This window comes from Mycteria americana, chromosome 3 (genome assembly GCF_035582795.1).
Source record: "Mycteria americana isolate JAX WOST 10 ecotype Jacksonville Zoo and Gardens chromosome 3, USCA_MyAme_1.0, whole genome shotgun sequence".
Taxonomy (NCBI): domain Eukaryota; kingdom Metazoa; phylum Chordata; class Aves; order Ciconiiformes; family Ciconiidae; genus Mycteria; species Mycteria americana.
This window is the reverse complement of record NC_134367.1, coordinates 127023242-127042307: the sequence shown is the minus strand read 5'-3', so window position 1 is coordinate 127042307 and position 19066 is coordinate 127023242. Positions and strand designations below refer to the sequence as shown.

At 40.0% G+C, this 19066-nt stretch overlaps 1 protein-coding gene across 6 annotated transcripts in view; it reads left to right on the top strand.

The window, feature by feature from the left end:
* The window catches only part of PLCB1 (phospholipase C beta 1), a 415791-nt gene that overhangs the window by 318078 nt on the left and 78647 nt on the right, over window positions 1–19066 (top strand). For all 6 annotated transcript variants that reach the window (XM_075496917.1, XM_075496921.1, XM_075496919.1 and 3 more), the window contains exons 16-23: window positions 50–146; window positions 3960–4044; window positions 5147–5271; window positions 6308–6462; window positions 8300–8464; window positions 10399–10498; window positions 13347–13451; window positions 14214–14323. In XM_075496917.1, the coding sequence (XP_075353032.1) occupies window positions 50–146; window positions 3960–4044; window positions 5147–5271; window positions 6308–6462; window positions 8300–8464; window positions 10399–10498; window positions 13347–13451; window positions 14214–14323 (942 nt within the window). The remainder of the gene's footprint in view (window positions 1–49; window positions 147–3959; window positions 4045–5146; window positions 5272–6307; window positions 6463–8299; window positions 8465–10398; window positions 10499–13346; window positions 13452–14213; window positions 14324–19066) is intronic.

The window sequence follows — 19066 nt, the reverse complement described above, 5'->3', positions numbered from 1 at the left end:
GCCACCGTGGACAGATCAAAACTGCAGCATTTTCCCTTCCCTGTCCTAGGGTACTGCTGGAAGTGAGGCTATGGCCACGGAAGAGATGTCTAACCTGGTGAACTACATTCAGCCTGTGAAGTTTGAGTCATTTGAAGTATCAAAAAGTAAGTAAGCTAAGCATGAGCAACATCTTGTACTGGAAATTACCTAGCAAGTGTTTGGAAGAAACTTCTGGAGAAATGCTATTTGGCATTGTCTCTCAGTTAGATACAGGCACACAGATGGAAAATGTTCCCTTGGTATCCAGCTAAATAAATCCATATTTATTTTGAAACCTGTATTAGTCTAAATATCAAACTTCATGAACTGTAAACATGCTACCATTTCAAAAACATTTTTGAAAATGTTGTACTTACACTGTCTTTGTTGTCCATGACTGAAGAGTGACTTAAGCAGTTTGAGAAAGGTGGTCATAGATATTCCTACGGATTGAGCAAGTGCTTTATATTTTGTCTCTGCTACTTTTATAGAGGATTCAGGGTAAGCAGAGTCTGCCCTTCCCCATATGCAAATTCACTCTTTCCTGCCTCTATGTATTGTATAGAAAAGGCCATAATTTCATCCCCCACTGGCTTTTACAGAAGATGCCTTGCTAGGAATGCACTCAGTGGCATCCTCAGTAAACACTGCAGCGTCTTTTCCTTTCTTGGTGCCGAACCCCCTACTGTTTGCCTGCCCTTTTTCACTTTGTTTTGACAGGTTTCAATATGCTCTTGGAGCTTTTTAGTTGAAGTGTATAGCATTTTGATTTATTATGGATTTGTGGAGGCCTTGGCAGAGGACAGGTAATTGGTGCCTGAGTCCATATCTGTATACAAGATTTTGCATTTACTCCTGATGAATAATAAACATATAAGAAGTTATCTATGTGTTCATTTGTATGTGGATATTTATACAGACATACACACAAGCATTCACAAAATCATGCAGAGAGCTATGCTTGTTCCCTATAGTAGTGTCCCTTTGGATGTTTATAATCTCCTCTAGCTCTAATGAGAGTTACAAGAACACAGTGGGAAGGAGATCTTCCTTCTGGAAAGGAAGCCATGTGAATCCTAGCAGGACAAGTTGATGCAGCTGTTATAAAATTGTCTTGTGTAGATTTCTTCTGTTCACATGCCTTTCCGAGTTTTGTCTTTTGTAAAGAACTGCTGATGTCCAGATTTTTTATCCTGAGTCTAGATGTGACCTTTGATCAATCATACTGTTTCTGTGAACTCATAATGTTAAGGAGTTAATATTTCTGGCGTTTGTGTCAAAAAAATCAGTATGTGGTAAATGTGGCCAGTTTGTTAAAGCAGTGGCCTTACGTGGTAAATGTTGCTGGCTGGTTAAAGCAGTGGGCACTATAGCATGATTTGTGGGTTCTGGTCTTAGTCCTGGCCTGGACTCGCTGCTGGACCTTCATTAAATTCAGTGAAGATGAGCTGAATAATGAAGGAGTTAGATGAGCATTGTTTTTTAATTTGCTGCCTGTCCAGTTGTTGCCCAGATTTTATTTTTGTTCACCTGACTTCATTTCCCTAAGTGTAGAGCTCCATACTTCTCTATCCAGTTTCATCGTTTCAGTGTTACAGCATTTTTCTAATTTAATATTTTCTAATTCAGAATTTGTTTTGATTTGTGATCCTTGCCTCCATGGTGATAACAGTACCTCACTGCTTCTGTCATTCACACATTTTAAAAGTGCATTTTCTGGTCTTGCATCCAACTTGTTAACAGAAATATTGAATAGCACTGGATCTGTAACAGTCCTCTGATTGCCCTCACTAGGTATGTTCCGTCTCTCTGACAGCAAGTAGCTGTAACTGTATTTTTTCAAGTTCTTCAGACAGTTTTTCAATGAGTTTTGATTTGCCCACTCCAAGGCGACTTCCTTCTGATAAGATAGTGTGGTGTAATATATCATGAGAGAGAAGTGTCTCTCCTGCACAGTCTTTTCTTCAAAGGGCAGGTTTCTTAATCCTCTCTAGATACTACAAGGAAATAATTGTTCTTATTTTAATCAGGAGTTTGATTAAGCCCTGGACATTTAGTAACCGAATCATTTAACAGGTACCAGTTCTGGTTTCCTACAGATGCTCTACTTTAAGATAAGGCTGAGAGATACAGTATATTATTACAACAAATTCTAGCACCTATATTCTAAATAGAATAAAACCACTGTATATGTGTGTTGCTAGTGCTATCCCATCAGTGAGGAGGAAGGATGGAATAAGAATAATCTCAGTGCCTTTATAACGAGCTGAGGTAGAGGTGAGCTGGCTCGAACAGAGTCTGGAGAAAGAGAGGATATTGCTTGTTGGAAAGGAAGAGGAGTGGTAGGAGAGCAGCCTCTAGGGAATGGCAGGAATCTTTCACCATTAGGAGATAACAGCTATGAATAATGGCAGTAGTATGATGGTTGCTAATTAGAAATAGGGACCACAATAAAGTCTGAGTCCCAGCTCTCCTAGAGGGAGAGAATCACTTTTGGAACACCACAGTCACCCTCTGACTCTTCAACATACACTGAGAATAGTTTGTAGTTCACAGGCTGGCACCACATTTCCTCTCGTGTTGGCCTAAACAATCTAGCTCCTCATTTCTTTGGATCCACTGCTTCCTTTTTGGCTTCCTATAAGGAAAGTGCCCACCTGTTTCTGTCCTGCTTCTCTCTGCAAGACAAGTGCTTTTGTTCAGTTTTATCCTTCTCCTGCAGCTTCGCAGTTTGACTTCAAGGAGCTGGCCAGGCTGGCCTCCTGGCCATCCCTGGATTACTGCAGCACAATTAATTCTAAAACTGGATGAGGGCAAGCCTTTTCTCTGCATTATTGTTTGCTTTCAATAAAGTGGTGGGGCTAGACAGTTCATGTTTCAACACAGGCACTGTTTCCTTCATTTTTAAAGAGAGCAGTGCTGAGATATCTAACGGATATGACCTCCCAGCGCTGTGGCCCCGTCTAGGCAATCTACACAGCTGATAGTGATAAAATGGGAAGCTGTTATTTTACAGGAATCCTTACCTTCTGTACAAAAGTGTAAAGGAAAAAGTACTGAAGCTAGAAGGGTCTTGACTTGGGCTCTCTGCTACAGCATGTTGCATGGGTATATTGAAAGGCTGTGCACACATCAGGCAAAGGTGAGTAACAAATGATAAGCAAATTAATGTTTAGTCCTACTGAGTCATAAGCTTAGGAGGAGCTTTTCACCAGTGTCAGGTCAGGAGGTTTGACCAAATTAAAGAGGTCATAGAAGTGCCATATTAGTTCGGGGTTAGGTCTGAAGACCTGCTAGGACACAGGAGTGTACCTTCAGGCTTGATTAGACAGCAATGTTTCCATGACTGTGTGAGACAGATGTGACCTTACCCTGACATACTGAAGATAACGAGAACCGCTGTAGGCACAGCTAGCACACTGCTTAGTTTAATCTGATACGGACATTAGTTATTATAGCTTCAAATTGGCTCAAAGCCCTTGCATCTGTCTGCAAAGACAATCTAGAGATCCAGCAGGGCCCTCTGTGTTCCCCACAAAAGCTGCTACAACACCTCTGTGTCACACCTGTGAGCTTTGGGCTCTACCTCTCAAATATATCAACGTGGTATTTTGCAAGCAAACATGAGAGATGTCTGCCCGTGCACTGACTTTCTGTTGCCTGCAGCTGGTACAGTAGCGATCTCAGGCGGTACCAATGCCCTTAATTTGGGCAGTGCTAATGCGAGTTCAGCTGGAGCTCTTGAGTATGTGCAGAGTGAGCTTACTGCTCTCAGCAAACAATTGTGTACGTAAATTCTTTGAGATCAAGGTGAAATGAGCTGGTGAACGGTAGATGGGACAAGGGGACTGAGACTAAACCAGTTGTTTGCAGTTCACGTATCACCTATGATTTCATGCTCTAATGTGTCACTTTTTATTTCCCCTTTAAACTTTCAGAACGCAACAAAAGTTTTGAAATGTCTTCCTTTGTGGAAACCAAAGGGCTTGAGCAACTTACGAAGTCTCCTGTGGAATTTGTGGAGTATCCTTGACTTTCAGAAAGGTGCTTTCTTAGCCTTTCTATATCTGAGATCTGTTACGGGGCTTTATTGAAATTTGGAGACAGGAGCTGGGGAAATAGGGAACCCAAATGAAATTTGTAGATTTGACTGTCTTCTTAGATGAATTAATTGGCCTGTGTTCTGATGAGCTAATTTAAAAGCTGGCATGAGTCCTTGTGCTGTGGGCTAGGACTAGAGGGAATAGGTATAAACCACATATGGAAGACCTGATACTTTGTATTCTCGATGTTAAATTTATCATCCTATACAAGGTGGTATGAGTTACGGTGAGCAAATTGTCAAATGTGGCTGACGGTTTTTTGCAAAGTCGTAGGAGAAAGCTTGCTTTCCCACCATACTTCTAGTTCTAAAAGCACTGAGCTGTTCTGTTGCCACACAATTCTTTTTTTTTTCTTTAGGGTTTTTTAATAACTTTTAAAGAAAAGCTAAGGAGCATTCTGTTTAGACCTTTTGATGTTTCTCAATGTCTCTCTCATCATGGCTGCAGTTAAGAATGAATGGTCAAGATAAAATAGTGCCTTAAAGAAGATTAATGGAAAGCTATTTCCACAGATAACCTCCAGCATGTTCTCATCTCTGAGATTTGTAGACTCAACTATAAGAAGTGCACACTCATCATTTCTGTCTGTATGTAGAGGCCAATCCTAATGCTTATTCCAAAAGAGCACTTACTTTTTAACGGAGCACCTCTCCCCCTGCCAGAGGAAGATTTGCTGTTTACAGCTATTTGGCCTGTATAGATGCAATCTTAGGAATATCCCAAATTAGTAACCATAATGATAAATGGAATTTTATGAATGCTATCTTTTTAATGCATATGCCTGTGCTATTTCCTTGCTTATTCTGAGTACTCTGTACAGGAAAAAACAGCACCTTTAGTTACCCCATATTTATCATATCTCCTACAAAATTGTGGACCTCTGGAAGCGTTATGATTGCAGAAATCCAATAAGGAACCCACTGCCATTCTGTAAAGAACACCTGCATTTAAATATTGCAGTTGCACTTCTCTGCAAAGTGATTTTTGTCACACGTACTATATCTTAACTACTCACCGTTTAGATACAACAAAATGCAGCTAAGCCGAATTTACCCAAAAGGAACACGTGTAGATTCTTCAAACTACATGCCACAAGTCTTTTGGAATGCCGGCTGCCAAATGGTTGCTCTTAACTTCCAAACTGTAGGTAAGTTCTGCTGGTCTCTATAGATTTTGTAAGCTGTACCTGACCACTTCTCTGATACAGTTTCTGATTCATAGGTAGGAAAGGCTTTATGCATCAAAAGATGTCTAGTGGTTGAATGATACTACAGAGCTGTTAATTAACATTTTTAACACAGTTTTGGTTTTGTTTTGGTTTGTTTTTTTAACTAGGAATATTCATAAATACCATGCTGCAGCTAGTATAATACACATACATAATGCCCTCCATATTGTTATCATTCGTAAGGACTTACCATGGAGCAGCATTTCAGATCTGGCAGGGGTTTTTTTCCTGTGTCTTCCAAAATCTCAGTATATCAAGACATAAGGGACTTAGACAGCAAATGCCATTTTAAAAGTGAGTGTTTAAGAAACAAAGACATTTGGGCTCCTAGATGCACAAGTCACTTTTGAAATAGAATGTATTGTCTTCCAAGGCTCTGTCTGTTCTGAGACATGCAAATATTTCCATCTGCTGCATCCCAGAGCGTATCCTGGCCATGTTCTGCTGCTGGGCGTGTGGTACCACGGTATCATTCCCTTTTTCCTTCCCAGTTGTGCCCATGTATACACCACCTTTCCATGGAAATCAAAACCCTACACAGGCTGGGAGTCTGCAGAGTAATAAAAACCTCTTTGGGCCAGTTTCAGCCAAGTATCAAGCACCCAGCGTCTGATGGTAGAAGGGGTTAGAAACATAAATACTCTGCTGGGTCAGGTACAACAGCACAACACTGAGGGACTCAAAACCTAAGTATCAAGGCTTCTTTTAAAATTTGCAAATGTTATCTATTGAGTAGTCTCTGAAAGATGTCTTACAGATGTCTTTTTCTTGTCAAAAGAATCCAAGAGAGTGGCTGCAATCACATCCGAAACCTCTTTTAAGAAGCAACAATGTGCCATAAATAGCTGTTTACATTACAGTGGACTTGAAATTACAATAAATGGTATTATTTTATTGCTTTTTTAAATTGTTATCTAACCAGAATGTTATTCTTATCAATATTTTTAACACCTAGATTTGTCTATGCAAATAAACATGGGAATGTACGAGTACAATGGCAAAAGCGGATACAGGTTAAAGCCCGAATTCATGAGAAGACCAGACAAACACTTTGATCCATTTACTGAAAGTATAGTGGATGGAATAGTAGCTAACACCTTGTCTGTCAAGGTATGTATGCAGCTGGTAAAACTGCTCTCATGACGAAGTTAGAGCATAGATATATTTCTGTTATGCAGTGGCCTAGCAAATGACCATACTAAGTCAAGAAAATAAAATGCATTTCATTTCATGGAGTGTGTTGTGGGTTAGCCCCAGTCGGCAACTAAGCACCACACAGCCACTAGCTCACTCCCCCCCGGACATGAATTTAAAAGTGACACTTCATTTTTAAATTGCAAAGGATCTTCTGCCTCACATTTCATGTTGTAGGATAAATAAATGTATTTTTATTGTATGTATTCTTTTCCACAGAAGTAACTGGAAAGTGAATGGATTTAACACTAGTTTGGCTGTGTTTTTAGTAACAAAGAGCTGAATTTAAAACACGCTGTTATGAAGTGGTAGGTTGCACTGGAATAGCTAGAACAGTACACTGTTTAGTACAAATAAATTTTCTGGTTCCCTTTAAGTTCTCCAGCAGAACTGTGGAACCATAAATGTCAGCTGCAATTCATTGCCAACTTGCTTTTCTTCCTTCCTTTTTAAGGACCTCTAATGAAGTTCAAGGACCACCAGGAATCTGCAAATTGAAAACTACTTGTATGAATGTTTAGAAGGATAGATTGCATTGGCTATGACAGGATCACAAATTTATACTTGGTATATCTCTAGTTATAAAAACATAAACTTCCTGAAACCCTGTTATTCCTTTAATGGACTTGTCCATTAGAACAGTGTCCATATTATAGAATCCACCTGCAAAATATCCTCCTGTTTTCTTTTAGAGAAAGCAAGTATTTCCTCTCAGGCTGCGGTCACAAGCATAGCAGAGCACAGCAGTGCTGGGAGGGATATGAATAAAGTCATAATCTGATGACATGCATGGTAAAAAAAGATGACTATGTGAGAATGACCTTTTGTGGTGTCCTGTAATCATGGAAGCTTTCAGGTCCTCCTGTGGGTTTAGAGGCACTTTCTTCTGTAATTTTAGTAAATGGAGGTAGAAGTCATTCAATAGCTATTAGGAGATGCACAGCATTTTTAACAGGAATGAACATCCAGGTGTCATGAGACAGCTGTCAGAAGTCAGCTGCTTCTGCCTGCTTGGTGAAGACTCTGCTGGTTATAATGTCTATGCCCGTACAAGATACAGCTGAGAACAGAGTAAGATTGGCTTTAGGCAAGCCTGAATTGGTTAAGGTACAGTGACACTGCTACATATTCCTGTGCTTCTTCCATTTTCTGAAGTAATTGCAGACCTTTCTTTAACTTTTTAAAGCTGAGAGTTGTGTTTCCTGTTAAAAATAAGAACTAGAAAAGACCAGCTATTTCATACTTGTCTTGTTTTCATAGTGAAACTCCTCACCTTTGCAAAGAGCCTTTATTAGAATACCAACTTTTTATCTTGTTTTCTCCCTTGCAGTTAAAAACATATGTAGTTTCTCTGCTGCTTATACCTCTTTTCTTTCAGCATTTTTTGAACCTGTTGTTGAAACTGGATAGAAATGAGAGCTCTCAAAGATACTGTGTTGTAGAAATAGGCAGCGAGACTGAGGAATGAGATCCAAATGAGTATTCCTGCTGAGGGGAGGGCAGCAGCATGATCTCAACCACATTATCGCTCACAGGGGAATTCAGGACCACAGGGTCACAGGAAATCAGGCCTCATAAGTTGTTTTTCTGTGTCTGCAATATTAAACAGTGGTTTTTTGTTTATTGTGGTTTTGGTTTTATTTTAAATGCATACTATCTGATCATTAATGAGAATTATCCATCTACATTTCAGCCACTCATTTCCTAATCCACCAAAGCAGTCCCTAGTGATCCTTCTTTGTTTTGGTTTTAGATAATTTCAGGTCAGTTTCTTTCTGATAAAAAAGTCGGTACTTATGTAGAAGTCGACATGTTTGGCCTGCCTGTGGATACAAGAAGAAAAGCTTTGAAGACCAAGACCTCTCAAGGCAATGCAGTTAATCCCGTCTGGGAAGAGGAAACCATAGTGTTTAAGAAGGTCGGTGTAACACTTGCTTCCCAAACATGCATTGTGCTTGGTTTATCACTGTCCAGTAGACTCATTCTGGGGATAAGTGAAACTTTGCCTTTGTTAGAAAGAAGATAAAGAGATTCCAAATAGTTGTGTCTTGAACTGTTTATTGTTAACCACGTTTGGTGTGATTTTGCTCTAGTCATGCCAGCTCCTACTAAAATAAATGAGTTTAAAGTCACCTTGATTCTTTCACTGACACAGCTGGAAACAGCAGACATGTCGATAGACTCATCCGCATGGCACAGCGCAGTACCATGCTATGAACGAGCAAGCACAGATCCCAGAAGCAATTTAGCTGAATTACCATTTTGCCTTGGCTGAATGGCCCTGCTGAAAAGCAGATCCTGTTAACCTGTGAGCAAGACGATGTGAATACAGCTATGACAAACAATCTGGCTGTCCGGGCTAACACATTCAAAGCGATCTGTTATCTCTGCTTAGCGCTAGATTGTGCTATATAAACACAGCCTAGGTGATGAAACCACATAAATCCCATCCACTTGAAATGAGACGTAAGCTCCTGAGTTACTCATGCAATTTGAACAATATTACTCAGACTCAATTCTCTAAACTTTGAGGGAGCAGAAAATACTGAGCATGTTTTAGGATTGTGCAACATGAATGTCTTACTGTGCTTCACAATATACTTGGCAGCTGGTTTTCTAACAGGATGTCTGGGTTTTGCTCATTGGGCACTGTGGTTAAGTGGATCCTGAGTCCAGGTGTTTGTAAAACAATTTCTTTCGTATTTCTCTAGGCAAATGTAGTTCACAGAGATGTTTATACAATTGGCACTTGCAGCCCTGCTTTCCAGGGAGTACAGCCCTTTTCCCTGAATATTTGGCCTTCTGAATGACTTTCCTTTGGCAGCCTGCCAGACCTTAAGTTTGGAAACATCACTAGCATTTTTCTTCTGTAATGAACTTCTAATTAGTGTACTTCATTTCTCTATTTAGTTAACGATCGTGCCTAACTGCCTCTGTGCTCAGAGAAGTGTAGATTACTATTTTTAGTAATCTTGAAAGTAAATTAGAGAAACTCTTCATTTTGGATTGTTGCTTTTTTTTTTCGTTCATTGTCTAGATAAATCTTAGCGTATGTTCTGAAAAAAAGCATATCTGTACCCAGGTTAAAAATATGTGTATTTGTATGTATATTTGCATTAAGTAAGAAAATGAGATGAATTATGCTACACATTTTTTTAAAGTAATATTAAGGATGCCTATCTTAGTAGGGTAGTTTAACCTTTTTGGATTTCTTGTTTTCTTTTTTCACTGTTTGGCCTTCTTTCTTATGTAGTGCCAAGAAAGCATCCAATGCTAGTAAACATCCTGCCTGATTAACGTCTTTAGCCCAGCCAGTGAGTGTGCTGCAGCACTGGAAAATTCTCCTGGGATTGACATGGTTCATGTAATTCATACATTCACGCTCTGCAAAACAGGTTGAGTTGCTTGTTGAGTTTTCAACACTAATATGCCTATCAGTGACTTTTCTCAGAAGTAAGTAATCCCATTGGCACAAACACAAAGGAAAAAAAAAACCCATGTAGGGCTATGAGTAATAAGCAGAAAGCAGAGTGGCATTCAAGTGTGATAGGAGTTGAGCTGCCAAAGTCCCTTGTATCATATTGAAAATGTAGGGTCAAATTGCTGAGTTCAACGTACTATGCACATATCCCACGTCCAGTTTCTTGCTTGAAAAATGTTTCTATGAGAGTTATTTTGACACACAGGTGCATATGCCCTGACCTCTTATATGGTGAGACCTTCCAAGGGATGTGTAGATGTTGCTGTCTGCTAGACTGAACTTTCTCTTTCTGTCTGCTATATAACCTCTATCTGGGAAGAGCTGTTTCATTCAGAGCAGAAAGTTAATAATGCAACAATATTGCCTTCTAGGTCGTTTTACCTTCCCTGGCATGTTTGAGGCTAGCAGTGTACGAAGAAGGAGGGAAATTTATTGGTCATCGGATATTGCCAGTCTCAGCAATTCGACCAGGTAAACTTTTTCTCCATTGAGACGGACATTATGTCATGAAAAGAAGCAGCAAGCCAGAATCCCAATGCTGTAAATCAGCAGCCACTCTGCAGATCTATAGCAACTGGGGATTTAAATAGTCTCTCTCAACTTTGAAAAGGAAAATACCGTATTTCACCAGAAATTTAAATTTGTAATGAACCAGGAAAACCAATAGAATTAAGTGTCAGACACATGGTTGGTACTTACTGGTCTCCAGTAGATCAACTGCATGTTCACAGTTTCATGCTAAAAAGTGCAATTGCACACTTTTAAGAGGAAAGAGGGCAGCAACAGCCAATTTTGATGTCATCTTTGTGAGAATGGGAGATTGCTGGGAATGAAAGCAAAATATGCTCCTCTAATGTAATTTTTATATGTATGCAAGGACTGACCTATATGCAAGCTGTTGTATCTCTGCAAAACCTTTAAATCAACCCAAAATTATTTTCATCTCTATTGCTGAAAATTTAAAAAAAAAAAAATTATTACTGGTCTCTTCCAAATCATATCATTATTTCTATTATAATTAGTGGCCACTTAACTGGAAATTGTCTTGTGCAATAACTCAGCCCTTATTTTCCAGCCCAGAGGCTTGTTAGAGATCATGTTTCAGAAAGATGCGGTGACATTGGCATTTTGAACAAGAGAAGCGTTCGACATCAGCGCCAGCTTTTCCAGTGAGGGGAGGGGAGGAAACTAAATTAGGGCAAGCATATGGGCCATAAACAAGCTCCCAGCTTCACTCACGCTGGAAAAGGAAGAATATCTGTATCTACCCTGTACCTTATCTCGCCAGTCCCAGCAGTAGCACAAAACTCACATATATCTGTATCTAACAGTTGTTGTCCATATTATTCCTGGAGACCTGATCTCAGGTAATGTATAAATCAGTCCCTTCTCTTGTGGCAGGTGATGTCAGGGCTCTTCTAAGAAGAGCTCCAAGCAGTTTTGTCTTAGCTGGTGTGGGTCGCGTGGCCTCACTGCAAGTGCCAGCAGGCTAGCCATGGGAGGTGGCTGCTGGGCATGTCACTGCTCCAGGATTTCCTCCCCAGTTGTCACTTCGCTTTCCCTTCTCCTTCCCTTCTCTCTGCCCTGCTCTTGGCCATGCGTCCCTGGCCATTCTGTTGTGCCGCTCTGCCAATCTCCACACCTTTTTTGTGAGCCAGCTCAGCTTATCAATCCAGCAGACAACTCTCCACTGTTTCCTCCTGGCTTAATGGGTGTAATTGCCTCTTGGAGGATCTGCCGAGCTCCAGAGGAAGATAGGGTATTGGAGAGGAGAAAGGGGGATGTGGAGGATTTCCTTCTTCTGGTGAAAGTGAACTCTTACCACGGCTGATCCCCTTTCATGGCACTCACCCTTCATGCAGCACAGAGTCCATTCAGCAGAGCACTGAGTCATGCACCTGCTTTTAAGCTTGTGCTTTTTAGAACAAAGGACACTGTGTTAAATCATACAAGGACTTTCGAGAGCTTTTACCTGCAGGCCTATCTTCTGTCCTTTTGACTCCAGTAATCATTAGTTTACAGCATGTGATGGAGAAGAGCATGTTGATTGTAGTTTGTGTACATGCTGAAAATTTGCTGGAGGAGCTTGAGGGAACTGAGAAACCTTTGTAATATGTAATTTCTCTCTTTTCTGAGACAGTATTGAAAACTATATCATACTGTCACACAAATCCACAGAATTACCATTATTCCCAAAGTGAGGATTTAACCATTACATGGAGAGGGAATTGTTCACATCAGCCAAGTGAGGATCCCCCCAGATAAGTGCATCCTGCTCGTGACTTGTATCTTGACACTACCCATATGTGCGGCTCTGTAATCATGCCTTAGAAGAACAGCCTCAGCCGTGGTGCGGGAGGGACCAGCCTGTGAGGCAGAGGATGCAGCTTTGCAGCACTGTGATGCTGTAACAGTTTGCTGGGACTGAAAGTCCCTTTCTCCCACCCCTACCTGTGCACTTCCATCACTGTCTTTAAACTGGTTTTAATACGTCTGACTTTATGGTGAGGCATTTTAGGGAGCTAAATTGATGGAAGACTCTTCACAGTTTCTGATGGTTGCTTTGTCCAGAGCTTAGCTTGCTGAGCGGCCTATCTACAAAGTCAGAAAAGTGTCAGTGCACAAGAGAGGTGATGGTGGTAGGTAGCTGGGAGAAAGGGTTTGCGGCCGTCCCATCTGTGATGCCTCGCCATTAACTTGGCTAAGCTGCACTGTAATGTGCGCCCTTGCTCTTACAAGACAGCCAGCTTTCAAAACAGTCTGAAAATACTCCTTTTTCAGATACATTTCTAAGGTTGGTCACATGATAGGATTCATACACACACACACACTTTGTAGATATAGTGCCACATTGTCTGGTTTTTAAATTAGATACTGTGCTGTGGATGGACTATTACATCTCAGTTTTACTTGGCTATTCAGATTCCTGAGTATTACAAGGGTCACTTTTGAAAATTACATAAGAGCTCCAAAACGAAAAAAGAAAATCCAGCCAAAGGTAATAAGATAGAATGCATAAAAAATTACATAAATGACAACTTTTAGCATTATTCACAGATGTAAAAATAAAGAGAAAAATACTGTTTTAAACTGCAGTGGCATGTGCCTTTCTAACAGTCCCTTGTCTGTATACTTATCTCTGAAACCCTTCAGGTAAATCTTTCCTTACCAGAAGTCTCTGGGGTTGCTTGCTCGGTTGGAGCCACACTGTAAATAACAAATGATAACACAATTACATTGGAAATGCCTGTGGAAGAGTTTATGTTCTGAACTGGTGGTTTCTTATTTTGCTCTAAACTGGTTGTTTCTTATTTTGCAGGCTATCACTACATCTGTTTGAGGAATGAGAGGAACCAACCTTTGACACTGCCAGCTCTCTTTGTGTATATAGAGGTCAAAGACTATGTACCTGATACTTATGCAGGTAATTCTGTGACGTTTTCCTACTGGGAAGTATAAAGATTAATTGAAACACAAAATGAATGTGGTGTAGATGGCTTGCCATATTGGGATAACAGTCCTGTGAACAAACCTCTGCATCTGATGGATCATTATGTCTCATCGCTCATACAAGATGACCTGATTTACAGCAGCCTGCCTGATGTTTAAGATTAGGGCCAACTCTTTTATCTTCGGCAGACCTTGTATGACTCTAAAGAAGGAATACCCGAGGCATTTGCCATTGAAACACAAATGAAACTTTGCTTACGCAACACAGTAGTATGTAATTGTTTCCTAAGCAGAGTGCCATGCTTAACGTAGAGCATTGTATTTTGGAATCAGCTCTAAACAAGTGTGGCTTTAAAGACCATACTGTGCATCTTCAGTGAAAAACAGTATTCTGTATAGCTGTTTTGATTGTTTTTAAAAACAGGATTTTTACTAATGCTCCTCTGTGCCTCCTGTGAAGCAGGATCCTAGTTGGCTGATGCTGTAAGCTTTGAAAATCCATCGTAGAACACTGTGCAGAAAATCCACATCCGCGAGACCCAAGCACAAACTCAAAGAGAGTTCGCATTAGAGTGTTTATGCATGATGGTGTACTCCCCTCCACTGTTGTTTCTAGGACCTGGGAGTACCTATCAGCAGCAGATCTGAATGAAAAATACAGTCTTTCTTAAAACCTGAGGAGCACTGGAACCATAACAAAAGGGGTTTGAAACTAAATTATTTGCATTATTTCTAGACGTGATCGAGGCCTTATCCAATCCAATCAGATATGTAAACTTGATGGAGCAGAGAGCTAAGCAACTGGCCGCGCTGACTCTGGAAGACGAAGAAGAGGTAAAGAAAGAGGTAAGGGAGGTTTCAGAGTCTCTGCAAATTATGTTATAGTATTTAGAAGCACCTACTTTGCTTAGAAAGACAAATATTGAAAGTCCCTGGGAATTGTATGTGTTGATTACTTGAACACCTGTAAACTTCTCACCTAGAATGAGACTAGGGTACATTACAGCCGAGAAGCATTGCATTGTGTGTGGGGTTTCACTGAAGGCAGCATGTTGTGCGTGTAGCAAGTTACTGTTCAGAGGTAAAGAGACACCGAAAGCTGAATGAAAAAAACATGTTATGTGTATGCTGGTTTGCAACTTTGTTATGTAGTAAATGAAATCTTTGTAAGTCATTGCCTGTTGTTTTCCAGTGTGATGCTGAAGTTCCCCTTACAAAAAAGATAACTCTGTGTCAGTAGCTTTTCCTGAAAATATTACAAATTTTCCAGAATTTCAGGCTCTGTTCTGGAGAGGTTATTCTGTTCAGAAGCATTCATGATGTCTCTATATATTCTCCGTGGGCAAACGTGCCCTAAAGAGACCCAGTATAATCATACAATAATTTAGACAGGAAAGGGCCTCTGGACGTCAACTGATCCACCCCTTCATAGCTCTTAGAAAGAGAGATGAAGAGGGAGGAGACCACAGAGTAAGTACATGTTCAGGCCTATTCTAGCTGAGCTGAAAGCTATGGGAGCCACATTTTCAGTTGTTAGGTATCTGTTTGGGTATATGTGGTTACCTACGGACTAACCTGTAAACCCTATTCTTCTGTATAATTGGAGGTGTTGTGCATACAAATGCATAGATGTTATTCTGAGCATAATTGAGAGTACTGGTAGTTCAGCTTTGGTTTCTGATAAACTCTATGCACATTCAAATGTTCAGTCTCTCTGTTCCAGACATTGTCATTGGGATGTCTTCTAGCAGTGTTTGAAAATATCAACCTTCTCTTTTAAAGATTGCTTGTGTCAGATGTTAGGCACATCATGTGAATCAAAAGGCACTCGGTACAGGTCTCTAGTGAAGATGGAGAAATGCTTTATAATCCTAAACTGCTCTCAGCTCTGGTGCCTGTCTTCTTCAATTCTCAGATGTGCAAAGCCTCATTGAACTAGATTTTGTAACCAAGAATACATTCCCAAAGCAGACCAGATGAGTGAAAGTCATTACAATTCAGTGGCCAACAATTTACTCTTTGTGCAGTGTCACAAGTTTGGCTGAATGAGGACACTGTGAAATGCTCAATAGTATCTTAGACATTTATCTAGGACGCTCTACACATGAGATTCTATTTTAATAGCAAAGTCTTTTTTTAACATAATCCTTTAAATACCTTAGAGGTCATTTTTAGGTTTGAAAAAGTACAGATTTTCCTGGTCTGTACAGGCTTATTTGTCAGTTAGAAAAATTCTGTCACAGAGTATCTTCTAAAGCAAATGGGAAGAAGGAAAGATGAATTGTAGTGCTCAGGTAGTGCTACCATACGTCAAGGAGCTTGAAAGCTCATAGGATAAAGGAGCTTGTTTTGGAGTAGCAGGGAAATATTTTTTAAAAGAAAACTGTAACGATTGTAGTGGTGTGTTTGTTAAAATGTATAACCGTTCAGTTAGATGCACTAGCAAGGGACAAGTACAAAATTGCTGCTTAAAGTGGCAATCTAAATACACCAGTGTTACCTTCTATTTATAAACACCCATTCTGTGTAAGATATTTGGCAGCTGGGCTGTACTTGGAAATCTTGAATTGCCTGGTCATGTTATGCGATGATAACGTTTTCTTCATCAGTCAGCAGGGCCGACTGTTTTGTTCACTTACATTGGCCCACAAGAATCACATCAGTTAATAATTGCAAATACGTTCACTGGCAACATAGCTAAGTAAACCCAAGTATGTTTGCCAGAAATGTACGCATAAGTGCACCTGGATTCAATTTTCCTATGTACAGTTTCAAATTTACACACTATAAATGTTTGTGTGCAAAGCTGTGCTGTCTCCTAGCACAGATTCCAGCTCCCCACTCCTCTTTCCCTCCCCTCGCACACATTTATTTATCTGAGCTGGGTTCTTGCAGCTGTCACAGGAAAACTGAGGTTTTTTCTTTGCTACCTAGAAGTTTAATTGCCATGTCTGTAAGAAGTTCCCCAGGCTTCTTGCAAAACCGTAGTCAAATCAGCTACCTGACAGTGAATTGTTTTGAACAAATGAAGTAGCCTTTCTTTAGGCTTCAAATTACGCTGCCTGTTAATTATCAGTGCAATAACATAAACAAAGAATGCTGAAGAACTGACAAAGTTTACAGCATCTTTTCTGTATTTCTTTGCAATGTTCCTGTCGTGAGGATGACGTGAATTCCTACCTTTAGCTTTCTGGTCAGTGCATAACTTCCAGTTCTTGCTTTCCAGCCTGGCCTTAGAACAGCAATTTTTGCAGAATGGAAGCGTTGTAATACCTGCAGTGTGGGTTTTGCACCTTTAACTGTAGTTATTTGAATACATAGTAAATCTTAATGAGCATACAGGTAGTGAAGGTTGCCTTCTCTTCCCCTGCCTGGCGTCCTTTACAGAGAGGAGGAGTAAGCCATAAAATTTGCAGCTGGGAGTTTCTTGGGCTGAATTAATCCCAGCCTAAAGTAGATTGATGTAACTAGTTTGTACGTTTTCATCCCCGCAGTGACAGGAGCAGAAGTGTGTAGGGGTCTAGGAAAAGCTAGCCAGAGCAAAATGCGTTTTGGCTGTGCCTGCTGGTGTAATGTCGCTGGGGCTGCATGTTAATTCCCACTGCGGAGTCTGGGAGTCAGGAGGCCTTGCTGGCTCATTAATGTGTCTGACCTGTTGTTTCTACCCATAAAACAGTGTTGAAATGGAAACTATTGTTTTGCGTGCCTGCATATAAATCAAATGTGTGTAATCACTCCAGGTGGCTTCTTTGGTTAAATGAAATTATTTTGATAGGGAAAGTAAACAAAAACATCTCTACGAGAGCAGCTGCACTTAGCATATCTGATACCACTATTTACAATGAAAATTCAGGCATAATTTTGCAAATCATAATATCACACCAAGTTACAGTAATGCAAATTAAGTTGATCTGACACTTCGTATAGGGAAACCTTGCTTACACTTGCTTATACTTTGCCAAGGCGGGTAGAGGCAAACTGACTTAAGAACTGCCCACCTAGTCTACCAGTGCAGCACAGAGGAGATGTCCCAACCCCAATACATTGCAGCTCCTTCCCAACCCCAATACATTGCAGCTCCTTTTCTCTGTAGAAATAAAAATAGACCATATAGATTTGTACCTGTATTGGGTATGTTGTCTTTCTACTTAGTAAATATACTGTCTTGCAAGAGACATGGCAACATGTGGAATATAAACTATTTCTGTGAGGATTAAAACTATAAATTATAAGGCTGGATTACATCATGTTTTAGAAAGAGCCTAAAATATTCTCCACTAAGGACAAATTATGTTTACTTTAGCATTCTGTGTGATGAATTATGAGAAGAGAAAGTGGTTTTTAATGAATTAGATTGCTTGATGTCATGAAAATTACTCTTTATTCACTTCCTGATCCTGTCTCACATTTCTGCTTTCGTTTCTGAAAACAGATGTTTTATGTCCAAAACTGACAGGCTATATTAATAGTTTCTCAACAAGCCATGATGCAGCATTTCGCACCACATGCAAACCTAGTCCCAAAAAAAGAAGATAATGCCCGCTTTCCCATGCAGTGACTTTTGGGGCACAAACTTGCCAGAAGTTAGGAATTCCACCTTTATTTGTATTAAATGTTGATAATCTATATAGCAAACATTGTTTTTATTAAACTAATGAATTGCATCTTGGGAGATATATTTTAAGGAGAATTGAGGGGATAACCATGTCTCTGTGTGTTTGTCACAGCTACAGCTTTTGCCAGTCACATCGTTCTACTATCGTAAATGTTGGCTAGATCATGTTTTCCTTATTTTATTGCAGTAATTCCTGCTTGATATAAACGAATTTGTTGGCATTGGTTTTCAATTGCATCATGTTTCTGACTACAGTACCTCTCTGCTATAATTTTATAGAAATAGGCTGTTGAGACAGAAATCCTTTTGCAATATACAGTATGTTGTCAGGGCCAAGATGGAGGAAATCAGCAGCAGGAGCAGCACAAAACAGTTAGATCAAAATTTTGCCTCTATTGATGCAGTGTAGGCTGATATTTTTCAAGTGTGGAGTAATCAAGTGGAAAAAAACCCAACAACTGTGGTATCCTGCCTCTGCATGTAATGTGATTACCATTAGAGAGTGAAATGGAAGCAGCTGAAGGAACAAATCCAAAACTACCCTGAGACACCATGGCAACTGGCCCCTCGCAGGGACAGCAGGAAGGGGGGCTAGGCCATCTCAAAATAAAAATTGCTTTGAATGACCTTCTGTTTGCTGAGTGTGGGGTGTTTACTTAAAACCTGATTGTCACAAGGAAAATGATAAGATGTTCAATGCATAGTACAATATATGCTGTAAGCCTGAGCCTTTAGGAAACTAGAGAGAAAGAAAAGATTGTGGAAAATGCTTAAGTATTTGGATACCACAGATGTATTTATGCAGCAGGACGGAGGTACTGTTTACATATTATCCTTGGAGTGTAATTACAAGAATGTAAGATCTTGAGAGTCAGAAGTATGTCTCTGTTCTGTAAGAACGGTGAATAATGATCGTGCTGTGTGTATCTATGAAATTTAAAAGTAATTTTGTGTACACATTTTGTTCACAGCAG